Source organism: Syngnathus acus, chromosome 5, assembly GCF_901709675.1.
Source record: "Syngnathus acus chromosome 5, fSynAcu1.2, whole genome shotgun sequence".
Classification (NCBI taxonomy): Eukaryota; Metazoa; Chordata; class Actinopteri; order Syngnathiformes; family Syngnathidae; genus Syngnathus; species Syngnathus acus.
In genome coordinates, this window is record NC_051091.1 from 1,256,327 (window position 1) to 1,283,738 (window position 27,412).

General features: G+C 42.7%; 5 protein-coding genes and 1 long non-coding RNA gene across 8 annotated transcripts; 3 read left to right on the top strand and 3 right to left on the bottom strand.

Annotated features, from left to right (window-relative positions):
• Window positions 1–1,327: 1,327 nt before the first annotated feature.
• Window positions 1,328–25,983, bottom strand: LOC119122751 (adenosine receptor A1-like). 2 transcript variants are annotated; one of them, XM_037251288.1, is made up of 3 exons: window positions 25,629–25,983; window positions 24,575–25,273; window positions 1,328–1,348 (listed from the first exon to the last, which is right to left on the bottom strand). In XM_037251288.1, the coding sequence occupies exons 1-2, from the start codon at window positions 25,955–25,957 to the stop codon at window positions 24,598–24,600; spliced, it is 1,005 nt and encodes a 334-aa protein (XP_037107183.1). In that variant the 5' UTR covers window positions 25,958–25,983; the 3' UTR covers window positions 1,328–1,348; window positions 24,575–24,597. The 2 variants fall into 2 exon arrangements, with proteins under 2 accessions (XP_037107183.1, XP_037107182.1); XM_037251287.1 differs by lacking the exon at window positions 1,328–1,348 and having other exon boundaries at window positions 24,021–25,273.
• Window positions 6,205–10,102, top strand: LOC119122747 (potassium voltage-gated channel subfamily A member 10). The gene is made up of 2 exons (XM_037251282.1): window positions 6,205–6,304; window positions 6,580–10,102. The coding sequence occupies exons 1-2, from the start codon at window positions 6,299–6,301 to the stop codon at window positions 8,230–8,232; spliced, it is 1,659 nt and encodes a 552-aa protein (XP_037107177.1). The 5' UTR covers window positions 6,205–6,298; the 3' UTR covers window positions 8,233–10,102.
• LOC119122749 lies at window positions 12,071–17,606 on the top strand. Of its 2 annotated transcripts, XM_037251284.1 has the most exons (7): window positions 12,082–12,194; window positions 12,788–12,852; window positions 12,938–13,545; window positions 13,711–13,821; window positions 14,169–14,230; window positions 14,791–15,051; window positions 15,297–17,606. In XM_037251284.1, exons 3-7 carry the CDS (start codon window positions 12,948–12,950, stop codon window positions 15,315–15,317), a joined length of 1,053 nt encoding a protein of 350 aa, XP_037107179.1. In that variant the 5' UTR covers window positions 12,082–12,194; window positions 12,788–12,852; window positions 12,938–12,947; the 3' UTR covers window positions 15,318–17,606. The 2 variants fall into 2 exon arrangements, with proteins under 2 accessions (XP_037107178.1, XP_037107179.1); XM_037251283.1 differs by lacking the exon at window positions 12,788–12,852 and having other exon boundaries at window positions 12,071–12,194.
• Window positions 17,725–19,495, bottom strand: rplp2 (ribosomal protein, large P2). The gene is made up of 5 exons (XM_037251289.1): window positions 19,379–19,495; window positions 18,531–18,654; window positions 18,162–18,210; window positions 17,992–18,087; window positions 17,725–17,850 (listed from the first exon to the last, which is right to left on the bottom strand). Exons 2-5 carry the CDS (start codon window positions 18,651–18,653, stop codon window positions 17,774–17,776), a joined length of 345 nt encoding a protein of 114 aa, XP_037107184.1. The 5' UTR covers window position 18,654; window positions 19,379–19,495; the 3' UTR covers window positions 17,725–17,773.
• Window positions 20,093–23,684, bottom strand: LOC119122750 (adenosine receptor A1). Its single transcript, XM_037251285.1, has 3 exons — window positions 23,202–23,684; window positions 20,664–22,073; window positions 20,093–20,594 (listed from the first exon to the last, which is right to left on the bottom strand). The coding sequence occupies exons 1-2, from the start codon at window positions 23,555–23,557 to the stop codon at window positions 21,401–21,403; spliced, it is 1,029 nt and encodes a 342-aa protein (XP_037107180.1). The 5' UTR covers window positions 23,558–23,684; the 3' UTR covers window positions 20,093–20,594; window positions 20,664–21,400.
• Window positions 25,026–26,543, top strand: LOC119122753. Its single transcript, XR_005097944.1, has 3 exons — window positions 25,026–25,104; window positions 25,589–26,142; window positions 26,173–26,543. It is a non-coding gene; the product is annotated as an uncharacterized LOC119122753 (long non-coding RNA).
• The last annotated feature ends 869 nt before the right edge of the window (window positions 26,544–27,412 follow it).

Below are 27,412 nucleotides of genomic sequence, written 5' to 3' on the forward strand. Positions count from 1 at the left end.
TCTGACATCCATAATGATCTTCTTTTTTTTTCATCAACGTCATCTGGAAGGCCAGATTGGCTCAAACTTGGAATTAAAGCACTAGTAGGCAGCCGTGCTGTGCCACCAACGACAATGACAATTTTTGCCCTTAAAAGGATTACCATGAAAACAAGCTGCATTCGCTCTAATCTCATTCCACATTTCTCAGGAACAAGAGTTCACACGCCGCATTGTCCTTCCGAGGTTGACCCACGGGGCAAGTTAAGGTCAGCCAAGCATCCCATCCCAAATCCTCTTTGAGGCTAAACGGGCGGGAGAAAAACAACCATTATAATGAACGGCTAAGCGTGTCAATGTGCTTGCGTGCGTTTTGTGACCCCATGCCAACGCGGAGAGCGCAATCTTAGTCGTGGACCCTGGTCACTTCGGACGACAGCATCTGAAAGCCGAATGAAGAGCGCTGGCTTGGAGTTGGGGGGGCTCGATCAGAGCTCAAAAGCAATGACAAATGGCCGGTCCCCCAGATACCTTTGCGAGGTGAATCCTCCATCTGGTACATTGGTAGCACTTGGGCTCCTTCTACTGGTATGCCAAAGAATCAATGTTGAAACTTTAGAGTGACTTTTTTTCACAATCCAGTACAGCACATTTATTCAGTTATACTTCATGTTGAATAGAATTCATTTGAAACTGAAACTGTTGTCAAATATTTAGGTACAATTGTAAGATATTTTTTAAACGTAACTATTTTCCCTATGAGGGTGTCTGGACTAAAGGAATTCAAGGGCAGAAAGTATGATACGTATGTTAAGAAGGACCGTTTGCACAAACTTAAAAGTACTTGTTATCGGTATTCACTTGGTATTGATCGATACCAAAATGTCAGGTATCGCACAGCTTTAGTGTAAAGCGTGTTAGTTTGATATTGATGAAAAGAACGCACGCACTCCTGAAGAGGTCACCTTTGGTCAAGGCTACATTTTCAACTGCTTTTTATATAGCTCTCATCACTTTCATGACTTTCATGCTCTATCGCAGTTTGGTTCCGAAGGGGGTGGGATCCCATTCGATTTTTATTTCCCTTATTTATAATTTGACTGGTTGTTCCTATTTTATGGTCATGTTTTAAAGGGGGCAGCACAGCACAGAATTAGTTAGCACTTCTGCTTTTGGTTCTGGGTACAAATCCTTCTCGAGACTCGAGCGCACACCCGTGACCATAATAAGGCCAAACACGAGAGAGTAAGGATGCCTAGACAAATAAAATAATAATAATTGATACAATGTGTATCATGGAACATTTAGTATCAATACATTTACAAAAATAGATACAGAATTGAACCAACATTTTTGTTGCCACATTTCACAGCACCAAAAACTGCCATTTGAACAGGGGTGTGTAGACTTTTGATTTTTAGGCAAAGTTATTTATTTACCACATGAGTTTGCTCATGTTCAATGTTTTTCCAGGCGTATGTGTGTGTGTATTAGCGTCGGCGATTAGCATGGTGTGCATTGTGTGGGCTTTAAAGCTGCTCTCCTCAGATAAGACCCTCACATGGGCGTTAAATGACAGGCTCTGAAGTGTTAATAATAACAATAACACAGCTATTATTAGTCTGCCGGCATTGTGCAAAAGCTAGATGGCCTGGTGGAGGGAGCCCAAATGTAGTAATTACTTTTCAATGAAGCTGTCCTTGTTCAAAAGTACACTTCTTTTCATCCTCGTAGAGCTTTACAATGTGACTGATTGCCACCAAGGAGTCAAGTGAGCAAAATAATACAACACTTTATTTCCAAAATAATCTGCAATAAATTGGGTTTTTATTTCCCCACATCCTGATGTTTAACAGCAGAATGTGAGAGAATTCACACATGAACTGCGTTGTTTTTATTTGATTTGCTTTACAAAGATTTTTTATTATTATGATTTAATTGTTTTTATTAATACAATAACGTTGATGCTGATTGCTCCAATAGTGTGTGGTATATTGTGTGTGAATGTCTGGCAAAAGCAGTGTTGTAAAAATGTGTTCAATATTATTGTGTTCTCAACAATAGCTCATTTAAGTGGAGTACACATACCAAATTCGAGCTTCTTTTCCTCAGTGGTGGAAATCCGCTGATTGTTGGACGTCTCTAAAAGATTATCTTGAGCAATTGGGGTGGGAATGTAGTCCAGTTGTGCTAAAGCTAAAAAGATTAAGCGCACACACACACACACACACATAGAAAACTTCATCGTATACGTTTGACTGACGTGTGGATGCTTCCCAGCAGTCACTAATCAAAAGACAAGAGCTAATCTGAGGTTCAACCGGGACATATGGAAGACAAATCAATGAGCGTCCAATCACAGTGACAGTGTCATTTAGTGCTGAGCTCCTACATATCGTAGTGTCAGATTGGATATTACAATTTATCTGTTACAAGGTCTTTTTAAAGGTGAAGTCAACCCCCAAAGCATTCTTTAGAATCATAGGTTTAATGCAGCCCAAGTCGTTTTAGAGATGGTTAAGGTTGCATTGCTAATGTTGTGAAATAGGAATTAAATAGGCGAAATCCACCTTTTTTTTTTAGCCATTTCAGGGGGACGCCAATTTGTCACAGTTGAGAGGTCTCAGGTCACAACCAAACACGGCTCACCAGTTTTCTGAAGCTGAATTTTGTCAGGAAGCTTGATTGGATATAACAACAAATATAAGAAATGAATCATAAATAAATAGATACATCATGAATTTAATTGAAATTTCTTCTAGAAAAATTCCAATTAAATGTTTCGCCCAAAATAATATGCTCATGTACTTGGAGGAAAAAGAGAAATTGTGCATCAGTTGACAACTGTGTGCTACTATAATATACATCTAATGTTAGTGCTTTTACTTGACATGCCGACGAGAGAATTGCTTCGTGTTACCAGGTAAGGTTAGAACGTCAGCAGCAGTTTGATGGATGAAGGACAGGCAGAGGAAGGGAAGGGGACGTCTCTGTCAGCGCTCCCGCAGGACGCTGCGGTGGAGCTCATCTTTTCGCCCTTTACCACCGCCTCGCTCACTTTTACACACAAATCACTCGCCATCGATTTATCCCCGCTCTGCTCTGAGTCGCCACCTCGTTCATCTTTCACGCTGTTGCGAGTGACCTCCATGTCACTGCTCTGACCTGTGTCGTGATACTGTTAAGATCAATGGCACATTTTGCAATAAATTGTGAGTTATGACCCCGTGTGACTTTGGTGGTCACAGAACGCGGAAAATATGTTGTCCAATGGGAAAAGAGACAACGTATCATTCGTTTTGTTGTTTCCTCCCAGTCAAAAGATAAACAGGACCAATATCAATCGTATCCTAAGTTTGCAAAATATTCCATCAATATTGTGGAGCTCAAGAGCTAAAATGAGTCACAAGCTATGTCACCGCTTATGTCAGTCATGTCATTGTTTGATTTCTTTGTCACTGACTCCTTTTATGTGATCTCATAGTATGTGAAGCAAGGAGATGGACGGCGGAAGGAAAGGAGTCCAATCAGGCAGACGACACACACTCGTACACACTCTTACTATTTGTTTATTGTTTTGCCAGTAATTCAATCAGTCTTCAAATCATGAATGGACTCAAGTGGATTACTAACAACCAGGACAAATAGAAGATATGCGCGTAAGTCACGATACACAGCAAACTGCACAAACAAATATCAAAATCATGAACTGAAATATCCAACGTATTGCTATCCAAGTGATTTCCTAGTGTGACTATGCGCACGGATGACCTCTAATAATCTTGCATGCACGTGATCCCCCTCCGCCAACCGTTCTACAAACATTGTGAAGTTTACACTCATGCGTGAACATAATGAGATTCCTACCCTGGAGACAACGGCCTAATATGATGGATCGCAAACGCTCCGGTGGAAAGACTTAAGACTAGTTTTTGGGGGAGTCGACCTTGACGCGCACCGCTCTCCGCCGCAGTGTGACAGAAAGGGGGGCGACCACGGCACGTTGTGGTTTAAAGTGGGTAACATTAGAATCTGGCCTTCTGCTGCCAAATTGGCCACCCGACTGAGAAAAGCGTCAAGCAGGAACTTTTGAAGGGACGTTTTCAAGGACAATTGATTGCTGGGATTAAATCTTTTATTCATGATCTTAATACCTGAAGGCTGCTAATTCAATCTGTTCTTAATTGAGCCACAGAGAACTAGAATGGTCTTAACGTCACTCTTGGCAGTTTTAAGTCATGTGCAAAAATGAATGAAAAAACAGACCTTTCATTTGAATATAGGGTTGAAGTAAATCAACCATCAGCTCCAATTTTGATCTGTAGGAGGCACTCTATTGTTGCACAGTGCCAGTCCTGAGTCATCGATGCAACACCGGCCCACCATACCAGATAGTGAGTTCACGGAGAGAGCGAGGGAGGAGAGGGAGAGAAAGCGAGGCAGAGCGCGAGGGAGTGTGTGAGAGAGAACGAGGTGCAGGTGTATCTATGCACGCTATGCATTTATTTGAAATTGATTAGGAATTAATTGTCACATTAATTTTACTTTGAGCCTTCAATACTTTTTTAGTTTTACTCTGAACCTTCAAATATAAAACGTTTTTTCCTTATACTACCCTCAAATTGTACAAAGAATCACCTTGGAGTTTGTCTCAAACATTGACAGACTCCTTGCTCCAATCTCTACCTCACACTTTCGGCAAGGTCAATAAAGGAGTTGTTTCCCCGAAACAGAAGTGGCACAGCTCTCACTTGAGGTTGTTTCTCACTCATATGAACAAATAAAAGAGAAGCAATCGATCTTTGAAGTGCTTTTACCTAGCATGAGACGATTGGACTGATGTATGCAGCTGCAGGTGCTCTGTCAGGTATTGTTCTGTATTGGTTTGGGGGGGCACAATGCAGTCGAATGCCCCAAGGTGACGTCGGATTGGACCATCCTAGTGTGTGTGCATGCTTACTCTGTGGGAAGGACAAAAGAAAATGTGGGGAGGAGGGGGGAGCATTCCTTCACACCACGTCAGACGCTAAATCTCCTATCACAAAGCTGATGGGAGGAGGGGATTGGGAAGCCAGGTGAACAATCCCATCCAGCCCTTGTTCCACCATCCCTCCTTCAGAATTTAAAACCTTGTTCCAGTGTGAGTATGTGTGGCTGTGCATTGTTTTGTATCTGTGCGCATGTGGCAGCTCTCATTTCCTATCAGGTGTTCAATTACCCGATGGGAGCTTTGATAGAGACGCTCTTGAGAGGGAGTGCGGCTGAGGCAGGAGGATAGAAGAAGAAGAGCAAGAAGTGGAGGGCATTCCTGCCGGGTCGGGTCGGGTCTGTAGGTGAGTGCTGATAAGATTGTTGTGATTTGTTTGTTTGTTGCTGAAGGTGATGCTGTCATTGTTCAACGTTAGATCACTGGAAGAAGTTTTTTTATGCTGACATTGCAGAATCCATCTTACCTAAGGTTTTAATTCACGCTGCTGAATATTTGGTGTCGCACTGCAATGCAAAAAAACAAAAAAGAGCCAAGATAGAGAACACTCAGGGTCAATGCAGAACGCATGCAGCCTTCAAGTCCTATAGAGGAGTCGTGGGAATAAGAACAATAGAGTTGATTTATTCGATTTGGCTATATATTTGTAGTTGTTGTTTTGTTATTCACCATCCTGAATGAAGTCGTGATAGATGTGATTTATGTTTGGACTTTGGCCACTATTGCATTCAACCAATTAATAACGATGCGCAAAAAAAGTCAAATAATGAAGAAACAAATGTGGGCTTGCAAAGTGCACTTCGTTGTTATACTGAATAGACATATTGTTGTATTAGTCAGGAATAGACAAAAAAATGTTTCAAATGGCCCCACAAAAATCACTGAAAAGTTCAATTATAAAAATGTTTTGTATATTAAAAGCAAAGAAGAAATAAAGTTGGTTAAGAGGTTGAATCAAAACCATGGAAATATTTTTAAGGCTACATTTTGTACGGGACGTCATTGGATTCCACGCAAAGGTGTGCCTAATTAACTACCGGATCAGCACACGCACATCGATTCGATGTAAGCAGTTTCCCGGGCAAACCTGCCGAGGTTTCACTTCCGTCATGATCTCAAGTTGGAACGCGGGGCGGGGGGTATCAGATGGCGAGTTGTGTGCTGATGCAAACAAAAACGGACCAAAAAAGCATTTAACGCAGCTGGCTTGCGTTTTGCTCTTATGTTCCTTCAGGTTACCGAGGACTAAAGCTACCTCCATGCCAGCCAGAGGAAGTGAGGTCCAAGCTGGACCCCCTTCTGCAGTCCTGACACCCGAGAAAACCAACAGCCATGGAGGTTTGCACAAATATTATTTATAAACTGGGGCCAAGCAAAGACGCAAACAAGGAACCCCCCCCCCCCCAAAAAAAAGAGGGTTGTAGCTTCTTACAGGTTTCACAAAATGGTGGCAAAGCACTGAAAGTAGAGGGTTTCATAAATCATGACCATGCACACAAACAAACCTTCAGATGGGGCATACTGTACTAGCCTAAATGACGTGCAAACATACACAAGCACTTTGTTTCACTCAGAGGACAAATCAAGTATCCATCTACTGTATTGCTGTCTAGGTTCCTCTGGTTAACTTTGAAAATGTGGACGATGTGGGCATCAACTTGGGCGACCCAAGCGACTCCGGCTACCCGACGTCGCCCACGTCGGAGGCGCCGGATCCCGAGCGATCGCCCCGTCGCTCTTCCCCGCGTCCATCCCCTCGCTGGGGCCGTCGTGAGGGTGCGTCCTCTTGCACGCCATCCAAGGCCACCTCCAGTAGCTGCAGCCTGATGTCAAATATAAAGCTTGTGGTGAACGGCGAGTCGGGTTCCGACGACGTCTTCAGCAGGATGCCGAGGGGCTGCTATGACAACGAGGACTTATTTGAGAAGACGGGCGGGGGGGACCGAGACCAGAGGGTGGTCATCAACGTTTCGGGCCTGATGTTCGAGACCCAGCTGAGCACACTCAACCGGTTCCCGGAGACTTTACTGGGCGACCCCGCCAAACGAATACGTCACTTTGATGCCATGAAGAACGAGTATTTCTTTGACCGTAACCGTCCGACCTTCGACAGCGTCCTGTACTTCTACCAGTCTGGCGGGCGGGTTCGCAGGCCGGCCAATGTCCCATTAGATGTCTTCGCCAGTGAGATCGTTTTCTATCAACTGGGCCACGAAGCCATGGAGCAGTTCCGTGAAGCCGAAGGCTTCATCAACAAGCCCACGGTCTTGTTGCCGACCAACGAGCTCAAAAGACAGTTCTGGCTCCTGTTTGAGTACCCTGAGAGCTCCAGTGCGGCCAAAGCCATTGCTTTTGTCTCCATTTTTGTCATCACAATCTCCATCTTTATCTTTTGTCTGGAGACTCTCCCCGTATTCAGGGAGGAAAGCGCTTACATTCTCCGTGAAGATCATGCGTTTAACAAGAGCACGGAAAGTTCAAGTCCTCAACCTGCCTCAACCAGAGACTTGATAGCCTACTTCACAGACCCTTTCTTTATTGTCGAGACCATTTGCGTCATCTGGTTCTGCTTCGAGGCCGGCGTTCGTTTTGCCGCGTGTCCCAGTAAGCGCGCTTTCTTCTACAACATCATGAACATCATCGACATCGTGTCCATCCTTCCGTACTTCATCACGTTGGGCACAGAGCTGGCGACCACCTCCGACGACGACGCCGCCAGCTCCGGTCAGAACTTGTCCCTCGCCATCCTGAGGATTATCCGCTTGGTGAGAGTGACTCGCATCTTCAAACTGTCCCGCCACTCTAAGGGCCTTCAGATCCTCGGGCAGACCCTCAAGGCGAGCATGCGAGAGCTGGGCTTGCTTATCTTCTTCCTCTTTATCGGTGTCATCCTCTTCTCCAGCGCCATCTATTTCGCCGAAGTCGACGAGCCAAATACGCAGTTTGTCAGCATCCCGGACGGATTCTGGTGGGCGGTGGTTACCATGACCACGGTGGGCTACGGAGACATGTGCCCCATCACCATTGGCGGCAAGATGGTGGGCACCCTGTGCGCCATCGCCGGGGTGCTGACCATCGCACTGCCCGTTCCTGTCATTGTGTCTAACTTCAACTACTTCTACAATCGCAAAGCGGAGCAGGAGGAGAAGCAGAGGATTGACGACGCCACCGAGGCCCAGAAAAACTCCATGGCTGAAAAATACGACAGCACGGCGACGCTGGACAAAAGCACCTGGAATCTTGAGAAGAATGGCTTCCACTCGTAGAACAACATTTTCTTCCATGATTTTTGTACTTCTGTAGCATGAAGACGGTATTGATATCCTTGACTCGAGTTATCTTATTTTGGACAAAGAAAAAGCCTTTTAAGTAGTACAATTTCCATCCATCCATTTGAATCTGGTTCTGCAGGCTATTCATGTAGGATTGGACCCTACTGCACAGAACAAAAAAATACAATATGGCAAGAATCATGCCCAAAAATAAAGTAACCTACAGCCGTCGTATTCTGTAGACGTATTCGATTATTTGAGGATGAATTAATCAGAGCAATTCATTGGATGTTGTAGCTCACTCTTCAAACTCTTCTAGATGGCAAAAAAGGTTTTAGTCATCAACTGAGAGACAACTTCAGTATCTAAAAAGTTCTGTGAAAAAATGAATGTTGGGTGTTGTTGCCATATTGACAAAAATCATACAAAAAATATTCAAAATTATTTTGTTAAATTTGACATAAAGGAGGGGCAATGACGTACGAGACAGAACGAGAAACATTTGAGTGGTGCTCAATAGCAAAAGTGTTTTAAATGACATTTAGGAATCACTTGTGTTACATTCTGTCTCAGGACAATTGTAATATACACAACAAGGGCATGTTTATATATATTGTGCATGGACTGTTGGACATTTAGGGGATCCGGCATTTGAAGTATTTGCAATGTTATTATGTCTGTATTGGCATAATGTTCCAAAGCAGAGTATCTAATGAAGTTCCCAGTGTTTTTGCAATGTGTCCTTGTGGCAACCTCTCCGCCAGGCCCCTCCTCTCTTCCATTGCAACAATAACAAAAAAATCATTACTTCCACGTGAGATTCCACTTGACCATATTTACTTCAATCTATAGTACAAGACTCTCAAGGACCCTGGGAAGTGTCCACACATTGTGAGACGTCTTTAATTGTAGTTGAATGAAATCAAATTGATAGCTTGCATGTTGTAAATGAGCTGCAGAATTTGAAATCAAATGCTCAAAGAACTCGCATGCCAAAAAAACACGTTTGATATTTTCTTGCCAACTGAGCATATTTATGCAAGGGAGTACAATTAAAAGCTTGTCGAATAAATGCACTGAATGTTAATTGCACTAGTGAGGCTTTAATACACACAGGGAAGAACATTTATGATCACAACTGTAAGCTTTATGATGTATTAGGAGGAGCTGCACACTCGAAATGTAATAATGTATCATTTATACTGCATGCCATACAGAAATGAGGCTCATACTAAAGTTTGACATAATGAATGTAGCTAATTATAAGGATGGCTGGTCTAGTGGTCATCATGTGAGAGCGTTAGATGCGCATGCCGCATTTCAATTATAACAATGTGACATTTGGAAGTAGGATTTTTAGAACAATGGCTGAGAATGTAATCTTGCAATAAACGTAGTAAATGCAATAATGTTGCCACATGCGCGTAGGGGAACTCTGTTTGACCCCAGCAAAACAGCAATAATTCCGATGGTAGCCAATAAGATCCTTTAGTGACTTGGTTGCTCTGCACTTTATTTTAGGAAGAAGCACTTATTCTTATGGAGTAGAGTTGAGCGACTGAGAAGCGGAGTGGTGCGAACTCCATTGTGGAGGGAGAGTGTAAATAGTAAACTGATACTACAGGATCGGTGCTGAGTGCAAAGATTCTTTGCCGCCCCGTGTGTCAATATTGGAAGTAAACTTTGACTTGGTCCAGGTTTCATCGGAAACTGTTTGTTTCTGGGCTTAACTTGAAGGTGACCAAAATGGAGTTAGCTCACTTGACTTCTTAGAGGCTCAGTTCTAAAAAATGAATGCGTGAATGACATGTTCTTAATTCTGTAAGGAGTGCCTTCCATTAAACATGTATGCTAAGTGTGTGGAGTCTCCCACTCATCATTTGGCTAATATGCACAGTCGACGCTACTGTTGAGTGGATTTATACTTTTTTCCAAGTGTCTGTTATAGGTAATATATTTTTAGATTTTGCTTTATTATTTGTGTATTATAAATTTTGGTTCCGTGTGCTTTACCCCAATTTTTTTTCAAATTTCTTTTTTTGTCACATTTTCTGAGGAAAAAGTATTTTTATTTGTCATGTAGCATTTTTAATTTGCATGTATATATTTAGCATTATGTTTTTAAGATGTTTATATTTCGTTATATGTTGATAGTGAAGTGTTTTTGCCATTATATTTTGTTATTTTATCAAATATTTTGCATTTTATCTTGATGGACCCTTGTTCTGACTTTGCTTTAAATGTAAGCAGATGAATAATTTAGAAAAGCGTCCATTGTTGAGAACAAACATGTCCTTGTGGAGACAATGGATCTCTGACTGAACGGCGACCATCAGGCATTCACCCCCCCCCCCCCCCCCCCCCCCACACACACACACACCCCACACACACACACACTTGAGTCACACAAGGTCAATGCTGATTCGATCCTGCTGTCATTTATAATTCATCAGGTATTACACCAAAAGAATCTGGAGGAATCAATGCCAAGGTCAGCTGAAATGTAACAAGGCGGTTTTACAATATATTTAATATTATATTTATATTTATATAATTATTATATTATTATAATATTTATATATTAAAATATTTATTTTGGGGGATTTTGGGTAGTATTTTTGTGAAATATCTGATTTTTTTTTGTTTTTAAGTATTACTTTTTTGCATTTTATTTTACAACTCTGGTTTATGCATGATTTGTATCTTTTTCAATTTTGTACTTCAAACATGTTTATTTAATATAATTTAGAATTCCAAATTTGCCCAAAGGTGTGAGGGCGAGTGCAGATGACTGACGGACAGACGGATCATTTAGACTGATTAAAATTTTACTATTTTTCTAATATTTGGTTTTGCTTCTTGTATTTGTTATATTGTTTCTATAGTTTTATTAACTGAAGACTGCATTTTTCTCAAATATGTTTTATATTACTTCCAATCGTCTTCCAATATTTGTATTTTTTACAGCAATATTTCTCCCTTATTTGCTAAATGTTGTACTTTTTTACTTGTTTTTGTATTTTTGTCGTAATACTTTCCATATTGCGTTACAAAATGATATTACACAGCATTTTTACAACATGGTCTTAAAATAGCACGGTCAAGTGACTGATCAAGCACCGACCGCCCCTCCTTGGAAACATATCAAAGAGTCCGATTTCTGCTCACACTGCAAACGGCTCATGAGCTGCATGTAAAACAGCTGTCAAAGTTCAGCGTTTGAGTTAAGTATGTTGCCAGGATGCGCTGACTGACGTTCTGACCTTGATCACAAAATGGAATCTCTTATTGACCAGCGGCGTAGTCCAGGGTGTCCATCCAGTACCCTGATTTTGAGGACAAGGTTGCACTTTGCAATAGCTTTTGGATGAGATTTTTTAAAAACCAGACAAAATGGTAATGAGCTGCAGGAAACCTACATTAAAAAGTTCTTCCCATTTACATTCCAATAAGGGCAAGTGACAAACTGCCCTACCAAAAACAGCAGATGGCACTGTTTTAGGGGTTAAGGTCACTTGGGTACAGTGCAGAAAAATGTAACAAATCTAGAGTATCTTCTAAAAGTGTTTGTTATTAGTTTGAATGATAGGATCCAAAACACGTTGCTATCATTTGAAAGTGTTTTACATGACACTGAAATAATATATGATCCTATTATTGATGACACGGAGGGATGCAATTGGATGAAAAGAATAGAAAGTGGGTCAGCAAGGTGTTACGTTCCTCGAGTCAGCCAGCGCCATTTATGGAAAGGTTGACGCCTGTTTAGTGCAGGTGAGGGGGGAGTTTCCATCCCCGCCTCCTAAACTGACAAGGTTGGTGACATCACACAAGTCTAGGTGAGGAAGTGGAGCACAAAAGCGGCCAACAAACAAGAAGCTGCACAGGAGTGGAGTTCCTCTTTTGAAAGCTCACACAGACAAATAGACGTTTTGACCATCAACTCATTGCACTATGTAAGTCTTTTCGTTTGATTTTTTTTTTTTTTATAATATCAATGTTATCAACGTGTATATTTTGTAGATGAATGCTGTTCACGTTACATATACAGCACTTAATGGTGGTTCGCCTGTCTTTTTTCTCATGATAAATCAATATTTGATGATCTAATGATGCAAGAACTATTTTCTTCTTCTGTAGTCATATGTCACAAAAAGGCCTGATGCAAATAACTGGATTGTAGCAAGTTGTTTGCACTTCATTTAGTTTCTTTTATACAGTGCAATGCGTACAGAAATGTTTCAATCCAAACGGAAGAAGAAAAAAGTTAGTTTGTATTCGATATAAATATATTCATGAAAAAATAAACTTAGACAATAAAAATAAACTTAAAAAATAAAAATGATAAATATAATAATAAAGTTATTACTCCTTTTTTGTCAAATGTATTGCTATTCAAATAAAGCACAAACTAAACAAGAATGAAAACATTTGTTCTATTCGCTAGATATCGCCGTGTTTATGAATTGTCTTGAATACGAGAGCTGTATTCTATTTGATCTGACTCATACTGTATGTTACTTGTATGTCGTATGTGTAAATCCAAAAGATTTATTATTGAGCAACAACAAACCTCTAATGCGACAGCTTGCTTTCTGTTGATTTCCTATGAAGGTGAGTCATTTACAGGAAACAACACGCAAACTATTCATGACTTTATTATTTCTACAAAGTGTTCTCTATCCTCTTGTGGTTGCAGTTACCCCACCATGGAAGCACAGACAGCCCAGCAACGGCCCAACGAAAGTTCTGTGATTTTCGTGGCGCCCAATGACACGCGGCGTCTTCTGGAAGTCTATGTCAAACGCAGCCTCAGCCTCAACGATGAGTCACTGGGACGCAAGCATCACGAGCGCAAACTCAAGTGGGTGACCATCCCCAAAAGGCACCGGAGACATTCCAGCGACCCTTCCATTCATTTGGCCGGGGCCCTGAACGACGGGACGTTCCACTCACTTGCTCCCACCGAAACTCCCCCGGACATACCGCCGGACAACAATGTCAGCAAGAAGTCCAAGAAGAACAAAAAGCCCTCCTTGTGGAAGAACTTCCTGGGTCTGTTCTCACGACGGAGCACTGAGGAGAAAGACGAGGTGCGGGAGTGTCCGTCCGACATTCCCGAGGCTTCGGACGATGATGCGAACCGCACCGCTGTGTGCCGGCCAGCCTCGACGCCGGCCACCTCGACAAAGAAGAAGTCCTCAAAGAGAATGAGTTTGAAAAGAAGGTTCTCCAAGAGGCGTCTGTCCCTCATTATGATCAACAAGAGAGAGGAGTGCGACCCGGCAGACATCCCCGTAGCAGAAGGTAGGATCTGAAAACCGCATCTAGCTGGCATAACGAGATGAATAGAGATATGATATTTAGAGTAAATAACCAATCATTTTCCGACCAAAAAATCAGGATCATTTCCAGTCGATCCTTTGGTTAGGTGTGCAGTACCTTTACTAACGTCCCCTTTTTGATTTTCAGCTCTGGTGAGTGTGGAACCGACCATCGCCTACTATGAGAAGGTGTCCGAGGAACTGGAGAAGATTCTCCATGAGGTCAAGGAGAAGGAGGACGAGGTGACTATGTCAGACGGTAAGGACACGCGTGTTGCTAGCAGTTTGGGGGCTTTTGGTAGTTTAGTGGTTCACATAGCTGACAACCCAAAACAGAGGTAGGTGTGAGCTATACGGGGCCTAGTTAGTTACGTGGGTAGGTTGATAGTCAACAAATGAATGCTTAGATGGGTAGATTGGGGTTGTAGGTCGGGCTTAGGTTAGATATGCGGTTAGATGAGCAAGTTCGAGGAATGGTCAGGCACGTCTGTGGGTAGGTTAGATGGGCACACTGTAAACATCTATTTGATTTTCAGTAAATGTGTGATGGTAGCAGCTGCTGTCAGGCAGACCAACTCAACGTGTTGTTTATTTTTCGTTTCCTAGAGGAAGTCATCAACCGGATCATCGCTTTGACTAAGGAGCAGGGAGACGCTATCGACGACAAGGTCAGTCGGCTACTCAAAAAACGCGGTTTACCCAATTGTGAGTGACATACGGGGTTTTCGGCCTCACAAAAGCGATTATAGGTATAGGTTTGGTTGGTAGGCAATTAGCTTGCAAGCTAGCTAATTAAGAAGGTATGATAGGTAGGTTGGATGGGTAATGGAAGGATCATGGTAATGGTAGGAAGGTATGTTTGATGGTAGGTAGGTTACATTGGTAGATTTCTTGAGGAGACATTGGTAGGTTGAAAACATTGGTGATAGGCAAGCATAAAAGTAGGTAGGTGTGTGAAAACAATGCGATGGTTAAATGGGTCAAACATGATTTGAGCAAGCAGCTGTATCACAAATGAGGTGATAAGAAGTCATGGTAGTCAAAGTTCAAGCTTCAACCTGCGTGTGCTATTATCTCGTCCTGCATTATTGCTCACTGTTGACTTTCGAAGTTGTAAACAACGGTCACCTCTGAAGACATTAGCATAGATCCTAACAGTATCAGTTTCACTAGAACTCAACATGAAGGATTTTCTTGCCTGACATTTCAACTCTGGTTTTCTTTGCAGATTAAAGACAATTCCACCCTGAGCAATTTCTTCCAAGGGTTGTCATACTCTTCCTTCCAAAGGCTAGCTGATGCTTACTTGGAGGAGGAGGCATCAGCCACGCGCATGCAACCCATCATCCCGTCCACAGCACCGGAGCTGGTCAAGCTGGCCTTCACGTTGGACTTCACAGCTCGCGTCGCCAGCCTCTCCCGGCAGAACGTCGGGTACATCACCGGCCTGGGGAACCGCTACCTACAAGACCGATTTGAATATAAACAAGTAAGACATTAGCATCATTTTTTTTTTTTTTTTTTTTTATCAAACCATTGCATAGATAACTCAACCAAGAAAAGATTTTACATTATTTGTGTTAATAAATCTTGTTCCGCCAATTGGGTTAAATTGTGTAATTTCATGTCAGACACTTGATCTCTGACGACACAATTGTTGGCAATCACTGTTCTACAATACACGATTACGTATTTTGTAATTTGTTTTTTTAATTGATCTGCGTTCTCTTCTAGGCGTGTTCGGAACATCCTTAATGACAGAGGAGGCAGCTACGCTAATGGTGGAACCAGTTCCCGGAGTTAAGGATGAGGTCCAAGTTTCCGGTTTGATTTGTTTCATTTGTGCTTAGTTATGCCGGAAGAGCATAACGTGCTGACACGGATGCTTTGAGGACATTCCAAATGTAATACCATAGTAGCTTGGTCTACTATTTTGTTGGCATCATGCTGCAGGGCTCTGTAACATGGTTGAGATTTTTTCTTTTTTTAATGATTTTATATTTTGGGCATTGCACCTAAATTGAGAAAAACACTAAATTAAATGTGGTCCAAATATGCTATATCATTGTTAGATAAGTTAAACATTTGTTGCTAAACAGATGTAGACCATTTAAATTATTGGCGGAGGAGTCAGTTCAGGCCAACTACAAAAAAAGTGCAATTAAAACATATTTGTAGAGTTTATGTACTGTATAAGCATTCATTTGGACCCGTCATGTAAATCCAGTGTTTATGTAATAAATGTGATGTTTACTTAATTTAGTTAAAAAAAACTGTGCAATACTGTTTACAATCCCACAATTTCACAATTAAGATGTTAGTTGTCTTATTTATTAGAAGCTCAAATCAAATGTGAAATTCTGTTTAGAATGTGAATGCAGGCATTCATCTTGCAAATAAACATGTCAAATCAACAAAAGCTGTCCTGTGGTTTTGGGATGAAGGGAAGGGCAAAGGTAAAAAAGAGTAACGTGTGTTTTGTTAGCCTATGCTAAAAGCACAGGAAGCCAATGGGAAGAACTCAAACCAGTGCCGCACCTTTTGTCAACCGAAGACTTTACTTCAGGACTTGTAGAAACAACAATGTGGATGTGCGGAAGCATGCGAAATGCGGTTCGGAAATTCCACCGTGTCGAGACCTTTAGGAATATTTGCCGTTTGAATGAGCCTTGCCGCACCCCATCTTGGCCTAATAATGCTAACGTGTAGTTAAACAGATGGAATGTGGCAGTGTGTCGGAATCTAGGCTGAAGCGTACGCTGATGGATCCCACCTGAGGAACAGGTTGGCCCCGCAGGCAGATGGCCAGGACGAGGAACGCCTTACACTTTTTACTGATTGCTTTGACGCAGCTGTCATCTCAAATTTGCAAACATTTTTTTTTTTTTGTGCAAAAGGTTCTATCTGTGCCAAAACATTTTGAAATATGGAATAAAAGCACAATTTGCCTTCACACAACTGCAGCAATCATTAAGCCTCAGACTCCCTGTGACGTCCTAAATGTAAACATGTGCTGTCGGAGGGTCAACATTGCAAGTCCAGCACAGTTAACTTCTTGGAGAACTAAGTGAAACAGGAAGTGGAAAATTGACAACAGTGATACCACTGTGACCGCAGCGTGTGGGTGAAGATATGAGCATGGTGCAAAGTCCTGTGGGGGGGAGGCTTACTATGTAAAGAAATATCACCATAAATGACATATTGGTTATAAAGGTATACAAGACTTTTCATTTTTTATAATGTAACATCACTGACAGAAACTATCTCTTTAGATTGTATATTTTTTGTAGTTTTAAAAATATAATCTAGTGTGTTCTTTCTCAGTACAGGTTGATTTTAAGGCTATTCCAAATGTATTCTTGTGTGATCGGTCATGAGGAAACGAAAAATGAAACGCATTTCTTTTAAATACATTTTAAAAACAATTATGTGAAATCTCATTCATTATTCACTGGGACTTACAAGAAACAGGTCTGGCAAGATTTGTGAGAAATTGGAGCCCAGCATATATCCATCCAGCCTTCTTTCTATCAAAGTAGGCTTGCTTGTTGGCTGTCAGATCTCTGTTGTGGGAAGTTATCTCAGATGGCAATTTACTGCATCCTGCAGGGCAGTCTCTGTACTACAACTGCCATTTTTGGGGGAGTTTTGTTGTGTTGGTCATTGTCTAGGTAAACATCTGTAACAGTCATTTTGCCCTCACCGTAAAACTACTGCCAATGTGGAATGAACATTTTCGGACTGGGCTATGTCATTCAAGCGCTTTTGCAGTATGTTTGAAATCAAAAATGTTGACTCCACAATGGCAGCTTGACACGTCCGTAGAAAACATTTGTGTCCGTCCAACAATCATAAGTGTGCTATATTTACAATAGCAAATCTTGTGAACCTTGAGTGAACCCTTCTTGTCTCAAAAGTTCAGCCAAGCCATCAACTGAATGATTTTCTTTTCCATCTGTTAGGTCTCTAACATGAAAACAAAAACAAATGTTAAGCATCATTATGTGTATACTACACATGAGCCAAAGTAGTGTTTCAAGGGTGAAAAAAAAAAAAGTTTGCCAGGTCAGGAATAATAAGTGACCTTTTCTTCCGTGCTTGTAAATTTTTTTGAAATCCTTTGTGAGGAGTAAGCAAGAAAAATAAAGGGTGGCTCAAACACTTTTCTGCGTAAACCTTTTACTTTATTGCTTTTTAGAAGTAAAGGCAGATTAATCAAAGAGTCCAAAGCCCATGTCTTCATCCGACTCTTCTGATTCTTCTTTCTTCTCCTCCTTTTTCTCTTCCGCTGAAAAATAAATTAGTGACCGTCAGGATTGCTTAAATCTGTGTGCTTCCATAATAATTCAAAGTACACCTAAATCTTGATTTTACACGGACTCTGGGGTACAGAATTTGGGAATAAAGTAAATCAGTAGCAAAGACTTACCAGCAGCAGGTGCGGCTGCAGCGCTTGAGGCACCTCCTGCAGCAGCAGGAGCTGCCACAGCGCCACCCGCTGGTACGGAGGCTAGCTTAGAGAGGCCTGCAAGTAAAAAAGGAAAGTTCAGCATTTCCTGGTGCCGGATCTTAAAAGTGCATTATTATATATTTTTTTACCTGAATTCATAACTTCATTGATGTTTTTCCCTTCCAGTTCACTAATGACCTGCACAGAAAACAGATTCTTGTTGGAAGATAAATTTCCAATATATGCTTTATATCATGCCTAGAGAGTATTTAAATAAGGTATATATTTAAATATAAATAAGGTGTGTGTATATATACCTTATTTATATTAAATTAAATAAATATTTAAATATAAATAAGGTATACATGTATATATACCTTATTTATATTTAAATAATACATATAGATGTATAAAACAGATTTTTATTGTGGAGGAGTCAGGAATTTAAATGTATGATTAATGTAGATTCTTAAGTTCTTTGTGGTAGTGTATAGAGTACTGCAAAAATAACTGCATACCTTGTTTAAGCGATCATCATCAGCCTCAATCCCTACGCTGCTCAAAATGGCCTTGATGTCTTTGGCCGTGGGGCTGGTGTTCCCACCGAGCACAGCCAACAGGTAAGCGGCCACGTAACGCATTCTGTCAACAACACACAAGCATTCCAAATGAGCTGAAATCTTCCTTAAAAACACCGTTTTTGGACACAAATCAGACTTTGTTTCCATCTTATTGTTGGCAGCTTTTCCAGTCAAACATAGATGGCTTCTTTCACATTTTTCAAACCAAATGACCATGGATATTAATATGACCTGGATGACTTGAGCAAACTGTCTTGAAAACTGACCTGACATACACAATTCCAAAATCTTTTATCTTAAAAATATTATATGTACACTTCAAAGTAATTCTGATAAAAAAAAAACATGTCTTAGTGACGTAAAATGTTACTTTATTTGGATGCTTGACGAGGTCCACTGGACCACCCCAGGTGAACGAGTGAGCTATCTACGCCCCTGGAGCTGTTCTATCTATAATAGCATAAGCTACCTTAAACAGGCTAACATTGAGCGTCGCCTCCGACCAGCATTTCAAACGTGGTTAAAGGTTAGACTACGTACGGAGATCTTATTCAGCGTAAAGAATACACGCTATAATTAATCGTTGTAGAACTATATCAAACAATGGCAGCATGGCGGCGGACTGTCTTCACCGTCCTCCATTTCTGACACAAAACAGCATTTCGCTCCGGCTAAAACGTTATTGGTCGCCCATGAGAACTAGGTATTGGGCATATACTTCTTAATACTATTAACATTTACTTAACTCGTCGTACACGAGACAAACATCGGTGGTTTTAACTTACTTTAAGTCTAAAAAGACACGAAACGTCGGTCACGCTTGGAAATCCGTAAGAGTGGGACGGAAGGAGGGGCGTTCCCGAAATATGTAGGACTGGAAGGCTGCGATCCAATTGGTCCATTTAGACGCCTATCATGACGTCATGACGGCACTGTATAACGCTGCCTTAAAGCAATGTTTGGTGCATTTTGCATTGAGTATGATTTTGCTGTTATTCAGTTCTATTGGGCTGTCAACAACCCGTTTTCAAAAATAACGTTGGGCAATTTACAAGGAATTTTGAATATGCCTCAGTATAATGATTTTTTTACGTTGTTTTTCAAAATAAAGAATGGATTACTGACATGCACATTTAAATTATTCTCAGCAGTGCATTTTAATGGAGTTGGTTCACATGACCTTCAAGTTATTGAGCGAAAACGCTACTATTTACAGTAATAAATTCATATCAAATATTTGAAGCATTCAAATGAGATTATATGAGGTGTATCTCAACCAGTACATATCGTTCTGCACTGTTTGAGGTCAATAGGTCACATGACCTGGAAGCTACTGAGCTCAAATGCTAATATTGATATTAGTAAATTCATATAAAAACATCTCAGGGTGCATGTGGAGCGAGCATGGAGTGAAAAACAGATCGGCCGAGCTGAAAAATCCTCTTATATAAATACTTGTACTTTATTTCTCATCACTGATTATGAAAGTACAAATTGACTCAGTTTGTGGCGTACATGTTTATTTCCCTGACATAAAATAATATATAGTATAACATTTTGTCTATCAGGTTTATCTATTTTCTTTCACACTTAAAACAATGCTGAAAAATGACCTGGCTGTAATTCAGAGTTCAGCCAGGTCCTCATGTCCCTCCTGGGCAAGGAGCCAATTAAAGAGGAAGCCTACGGAGTCAGACGCAAACTCGGCAATCTTCCTCACGTTGGTCACGTACCACATTTTGTACGCACACTCGCCCAGCAGCACGAGCAGAAAGACCATCAGGAAGCCAACGAAGAAGCGGTCGATGTAGTAGTTGGCCTTCTCTCTGGAGCTCCACTGCTGCCACGGACGCGCTTGCCGAACTTCGTTGTATTTGCTAAAGTGTAACAAGGCCGCATCAGCTTCATCCACGTCAGACTGGGGAGCCTCCGCGTCTTGGCCTCCCCCGGCTGCGTGCGGATCTGCCATGGCGCAGCCCTTGAATGAGGAACCATATTTGTCTGATAACCACAATGAAAACTGATTAAGGGAAAAACGCCCATTGGAATTTCATACAAGGATGATCCTACCTGATTAAAATAACCCTGGAAGATGTGAGAAAGAGAAGATTTTTGGCCTCTGTTGTGTGAGAGGTGCGTTGCAGAAGTAAGAAATGTCCTCACACACCTGGCTTTGCTAAGATGAAGGCTTGTGGATTAGAACACACTCAGCACTTTTGAAATCCCTCATCAAGGCTGAAGCTGGCAGATGGTGAGACTATAAGCAGCTGCGTCATTGTGAGGGAGGGGAATGTTTGGAGAAACAAATTGACTCAATCGTATGGAAATGGTTGGCAAGAGTGCTGTCCAAAACATACTTTATGGTTTCCAATAAAGCCTCAAAAAAAGGACATTGGGTTTTGAAATAAATGTAAGGGAATTTCATTAGGAATTCAGTTTCAAATCAAGAAATGTAGCCAGGCCATTTGGTCTTTTTCTAAAATAAAGGCAAATGAGCTATGACTTAATATGAAAAACACTTAGTGAACACATTGGCTTGCACCTGTAGACTGCATTTCTTAAGCACTGAAATTAGCAGAAACAATCTAAATAAATAAGACATATAGGAAATAAAACCTGACAAATCCAAAATGAAAGCAGTTTTGAATTTAATTAGTTTTTGCAGACTAAAAATTGCATTCTAAGGCGTTGTCCATCCAATCCAAACTTCGGCTCATCGCCCAGCCTAGAATTTCTGGATCCCCATTTTGAGAACCCGCTGCTCTAATGTGTCCCTTAGAAGGTCCGCATTGAAAGCTACGAACGCTTCACTTAGCGTCATCGACACGCTGCAGACCTTGCGGCAAGGCCGCATCCACTTTCTCGGCGAGCGGCGGCACGCTGTTGGGATACGGGCTCGCCCTCGCGCCACCACAGCATGCCACGCAGCCCCGCACCACCTCCAGCAGCGTAACGCGGAAGCGCTTGATCCGGAAGGCGTACACCATTGGGTTGAGCGCCGAGTTGACGTGCGACATGAAGATACCCGCATACACCAGCATCTTAGGCGTGGCGCGGCCCGGGTGGAAGAAGTCCAGGCAATTGATGATGTGAAGAGGCAGCCAGCACACTGCAAAGAGCAACACCACCAAAGCCAGGGACTTGGCCAGCTTCAGCTCCTTGCGGTAGTAGCGCTCGCCGTCCGACGTGGCCTCGGCCCGCCGGTTCAGCTGCCGGCGGATGACGCGGAAGATCTCGGCGTAGAGTGCGATCATGACGCCCAGGGGCACCACCACCCAGCCGAAGAAGTTGAAGTAGACCATGTAGTCCATCCTCATGACGGCGGTGAACTCGCACACCATGTAGTCGGATCCGCTCAGGTTGCCCAAGACCTGGCGGTTGTTCCAGCCCACCATGGGCACCAGGCCAGCGAGGAAGGAGACCAGCCAGCACAGGCAGACAGCCACATACGCACACCGCTGCGTCACAATGCTGCTGTACCTTTTGAAAATCACAGTCCGGAAACAATAAAAGCATCAAGTGAGATATGGGCAATGTAAAAAGACAGCTGCTGCCTTTTTACAGACTCTTGCGTCAGTCACTTATTTGGGCAGACATTTTAATTTTGCTGAAAGCCTGCGATGTACAGTGCATTGATCGCCAAAGGATATACGGTGCTATGAAAGGCGTAAACAACAATGGGAGTCAACCTCACGTCGATTGAACGGCTTAGCGGAATGAGCTGATGTCTGCTTTTATAATAATACATTTTTATTTGGGAGTGCCTTTGGAGACCCTCTAAGACACTGTACACCAATAAAAATCAACACGGGATTATATCGAAGAAAATGAAATACAATGCAGTGCAGTTAGATTGGGGAGGTGATCTTAAAATGGCGTGTTTTGAGTTTGCGTTTCAAAGTGGTAAAAGAAACCCAGTTGTGGTGCTGAGGTGGTTCTAGAGGTGGAGACAAGAGCCACTCAAGGCCTCAATGGTGCTGAGAGTCGCAGGTGAACTGCAGCTACTGGAAAGCAGGGAGCCCAGTACACAGCCCTGGGGCATGCCTAAAGTAACAAAGTCTGGGACAAATCGAAAGGACGGAGTGGTATGAAGTCTAGAGCAATGGGGGAGAGCTGTGTAAAATTGTGAAAAAGGCAGCACTTAGATTAAGGAGGATGAGGATGGAAAGTGAAGTAGAGTCCACTGCAGTGAAGAGATCAGAAGTCATTTTTAATAGGGCTGTTTCAGTGCCGTGGGGGAGGAGGCCAAAACTGGACTGAAAAGGCTCGTAAAGGCTGTTGTTTGTTAAATGAGAGTGGACGACTACATTTCGTAAGACTTTAAAGATGAAGATGATGTTCTGCCGAAGCAAATGAATTGAATGCGGCCGAAAAGAAAATAACAAGCAAGCTGTACAACCCTCGACGGAAAGCAAACAGCAAAAACGCAAAAGCAGGTTTTACGTTTTTCTTATTACTGCATGAAGAAAGTGTCGAGTTGCAAATGAGTATTTCAAGATGGGCTAAGCGTTTCACGTTGGATGCTTTCAAATTGGATTTATAGTTTCAGACAAGACGGTGCTACGGTTTCAAGACAGGACAAACATGGGCTTGTTTTTTTGTCTTCACCTGGTTGGTATTTTGACCCTCAAGTAGCGGTCGACAGCGATGGCGAGCAGCGACAAGATCGAACCCTGAGTGATGATCACCAGCAGGCAGGACAGGAAGAGGCACGTGTAGAACTGCGTACTGATACCCAGGCTGATGGTGACGGCCAGCGGGATCACCAGCACGCCCACAGCGATGTCAGCCGCCGCCAGGGACACGATGAAACAGAAAGTGGTGTTCCGCAGGGCCGGGTTCACGCACACCACCAGCACCACCAGCACGTTGCCCACCACCGATGCCAGGGCGATGACCGCCTCCACCGACACGTACACCGTGTCCACGTTCCCCCGTACCTTCACCCCAGGGAAGGATGACATGGTTCACCCTTATGGATGCAAATGGGACCAACTACTGCCTTCCACTTTTCTACCGTCCATCGTGTTCTTCCTGAGATGTTGGAGATGCCAAATGCAGGCTGCACAGTTTCTGCAGAGTATCACAAGTCTTGCAATCTCTCTCTCTCTCTCTCTCTCTCTCTCTCTCTCTCTCTCTCTCTCTCTCTCTCTCTCTCTCTCTCTCTCTCTCCCTTTCTGTTTCTCCCTCTATTATGTGAATGCAAGCCAGTGATTGAGGGGAGAGATGTTGTTTTCTGCAATAGTGGTTAGAAGTCTGTGTGTGTGTGTGTGTGTGTGTGTGTGTGTGTGTGTGTGTGTGTGTGTGTGTGTGTGTGTGTGTGTGTGTGTGTGTGTGTGTGTGTGTGTGTGTGTGTGTGTGTGCGCGTGTGTGTTTTAGAGGGATGTGGTCTCAGTGTAATTGCAGGAAGGATGCTTTTTGGCAAGGCTTTTTGAATATATCTTTAATTGGCAGATGGATGCATTAGTGCTGATTGCAGCGAGCGTACACATCACGATAAGAAAGTGAGGGAACATGGAGAAATGTATCTTCATCTTAAAGAAATATATATTTTTGACTCAGCTAGTGATACTTTGATGGATAGATGGTAAAGAAGTTGCTAAAAGTTAACAGCTGATTGGTTGCTAACTCAGCCTGAGATATATGTGGTTGGGTATTTTTTTTTCTATTCTATTCGATTCTATTGCAATATATTCGATTTTATTTAGTTGTCTAAACATGTTAAAATGAATTATATTTTAACATGAAAGTTTGGCTTCCACCCTCAGCATCCCCCAAGTACCACACAATGATGCAGTTATATTGAGGACTCAAAAGACTGAATGAAAGTCACTTTCCCAAGCAACTTATCCTAATGGAATGGGTGAGTATGCAAATAAACAGCGTTGCATATCAGGCACTCTAAAAAACCAGCAGATGGCGGAATAGCTGTAGCTTTATGTTTCAACGGCCTTCATGATAGCACAGCTTTCAACCTGTTGTCACTATATGTTGGTGTAAAAAGTCAATTTTCCACAAGGTAACTAATTTTGGCATGTAGTTGCACATTGTTGTCCATACTGTTGCTACTTTGGTTGTTGTCTGTGGTCTGGCTGGACTGAGAGCCTTGAAGCTCGTCCCTGCATGCGAGGTATCTCCTCCAGATCTCCAGGTAAGCCGCCCTGATCTTGCGTATCTTAAAGGCATACACCACCGGGTTCACGGCAGAGTTGGCGTGAGACAACAGGATACCCACGTGGAAAGCGCTCACCGGCACCGTGGCTATTTCAAAGTAGGCAATGCAGTTCAGCACATGCAGCGGAATCCAAGAGAGGGCAAAGAGGGCCAGGACCAGGACAAGAGAACCCGCCAACTGCCTCTCTTTCTTCAGGTAGATGTGAGATTTGGCCTGGACACCGTTGCCCGGCTTTTCTCTGAGGCTGCCGCGAATGACGCAGAAGATGTAGCCGTACAGCGCCGACATGACTAACAGCGGAGTCAGGATGCAGAGGAAGAAGTTGAAATACACCAGGTAGGACATGGGAATCACAGCGATGAACTGGCAGGTGAACGTGGAGTTGGGGGAAGTCACGTCTTGGTTGTGCCAGCCCAGCATGGGCGCGAAACTCAGAGGCAGAGCGAGAAGCCAACACGCAGCGACGGCACACCGTGAATGTCTTTGTGTGACCGTCCTTTTATACCTGCAAACAAAACAGAATGGGTGTTTCATCAGCTTGCTTGGAGCATTGTGAAATGTTGTCATCTTGGCGTGTGTTGTCACAAATCACCCGATGAATGAATATTTCCTTGCCACCCGTGCCATAAGGTACTACTAATAAGATTTGTTTTCTTTTACAACAATCGGGGATCACAATAGAGCCAAAGCTAGCATGATTAATTGCAAATCACAGATAGACAGACAGACAGACAGACTCCTAAAGAAATATGATAACTAACGGGCGACCATTTTTAAAAAAAATATGTGTATCATTTTCCTGTAATTTGGCTCAATGAAGCGACCAAAATATTCCAAACAACTGTCAGTATGACGCTTACCTGCGCGGGACGTACACCCGGAGAAAGCGGTCCAGCGAAATAGCCAAGAGGGATAAAATGGACACCAGGGTCAACAGGATGACCACACAGCTGATGAAGAGGCAGGCGCCAAAGGACGTGCTCACCCTGCCGTCCACCAGCACGGCCAGCGGGATGGCCACGAGGCCCACCGCGCAATCAGCCGCCGCCAGCGACACGATCAGACAGAAGGTGGCCTGCCCGACACTTTTGGTTGTCTGCACAGCCACGATGACCAGGGCGTTTCCCACAATGCAGCAGATGGCTACGAGCACCTCCAACGAAGCGTAGACCACCTCGCCCGTGTGCATCCTATCTTCTCTGTGGCTCGCTCCACAAGCACACTGATGCAATGTATCTCGACCTTGAATTTGTTGGAGGAAGTCATGTGTGCTTCTTTCTATTCCTGTTAAGACTGACACTTTGACACTTTTGCAGCGTCAGGAAGCAGCCCTTGTTTTGTTTCTTTCAATGAGTGCTGTGCACGAGCAAACGAGTGCCGTGACGCGACACTTAAGTGAATCAGCAGACGGAATGGTCATTTGTCCCAACGCTGTTTTCCACACAGTGTTGTTTGTCTTGTGTGATTCATTTTAGGAAAACCCACATAGAGATAGATATGTATAGGAAATCAACCACAACCTCAACAAAAAAAGCCTCAACTTCCGCTTGTGTGTAAGTGCTACTTTCAGATCTGATGATGCCTTTTCTTTCAGGTATACTTCTCCACAGAGCGCATCACGTGCTACTTTCACAATTACTCACAGAGGACTACTTGACATGTATAGCAAACAGATGTGTCATCACTAATGATGTGCCGCCTGAATGAAAAGGAACGTTTGCCTTATTAATATCGAGGAGGACAAAAATGTAGGTGTACAATTAAACGCAGCTTTATTGATATGGCGCATTTCATATACAACATGACTCAATGTGCTTCACATCGTTAAAAGTACATTTCAAAACACTGACAAAGCTTACTGAAATGACTAAAAGGGGGGATTTTTTTGAAACCTGGATTAAATCCGAAGAAAGCTTTATTCCTCATACACATACTGACAAACAAAACAAAGCCACATTGGGTTGATAGCCAACTGTTCTTTATTTCCAATCTAAACAAAATGGTTGAACATCAATATTAGTAGCAAAAGCGTGCCGATGACGCTCATAAAGACCCCGCAAGGACGACAGCGTGGAATAAGCTTCTCTTTGTGCCCCTCAAGGAAGGTAATAGAGTGTATAGTTATCACCTCTTGGGGGGGGTGGGGGGTTAGGCTGGCAGCATCCCACAAACTATACAACCTACTACCTCATCTCGCTAGGCTCCACTCACCATGAAGTGCAAATGGGCTCACTTTGCGCTATTTTTGTCCACCTTGTCGGCGGCGAGCGAGCTGTCTCACGGGCAAAGACAGTAGATTGTATAGTTATCTCAGAGGGGACACAAACCCCACAACTATTCAATCTACTACCTCAGCCCAAAGGACAGAAGAAAGGCAAGGCAGAAGATCATTTCTTCATCTATGGCACAAGAAAAGAGCATATTTAGTTCAGTTGATGATGTTTGTGGATGCCCCTTGAAAATGTTTCAAATTGCCTGGAGATGCAAAGCACTACTTTTATCTCAATGAAGTGCCTCAACTCACTTCAACATTGTTTCTTGGCAATAATACGGCAGCCCATTCTCAAATGAATCTCCTCGAGTCAATTTATTGGTACCAAGATGCCAAAAGCAAGCAATATCTTGATATACGTAGGCTAATTGC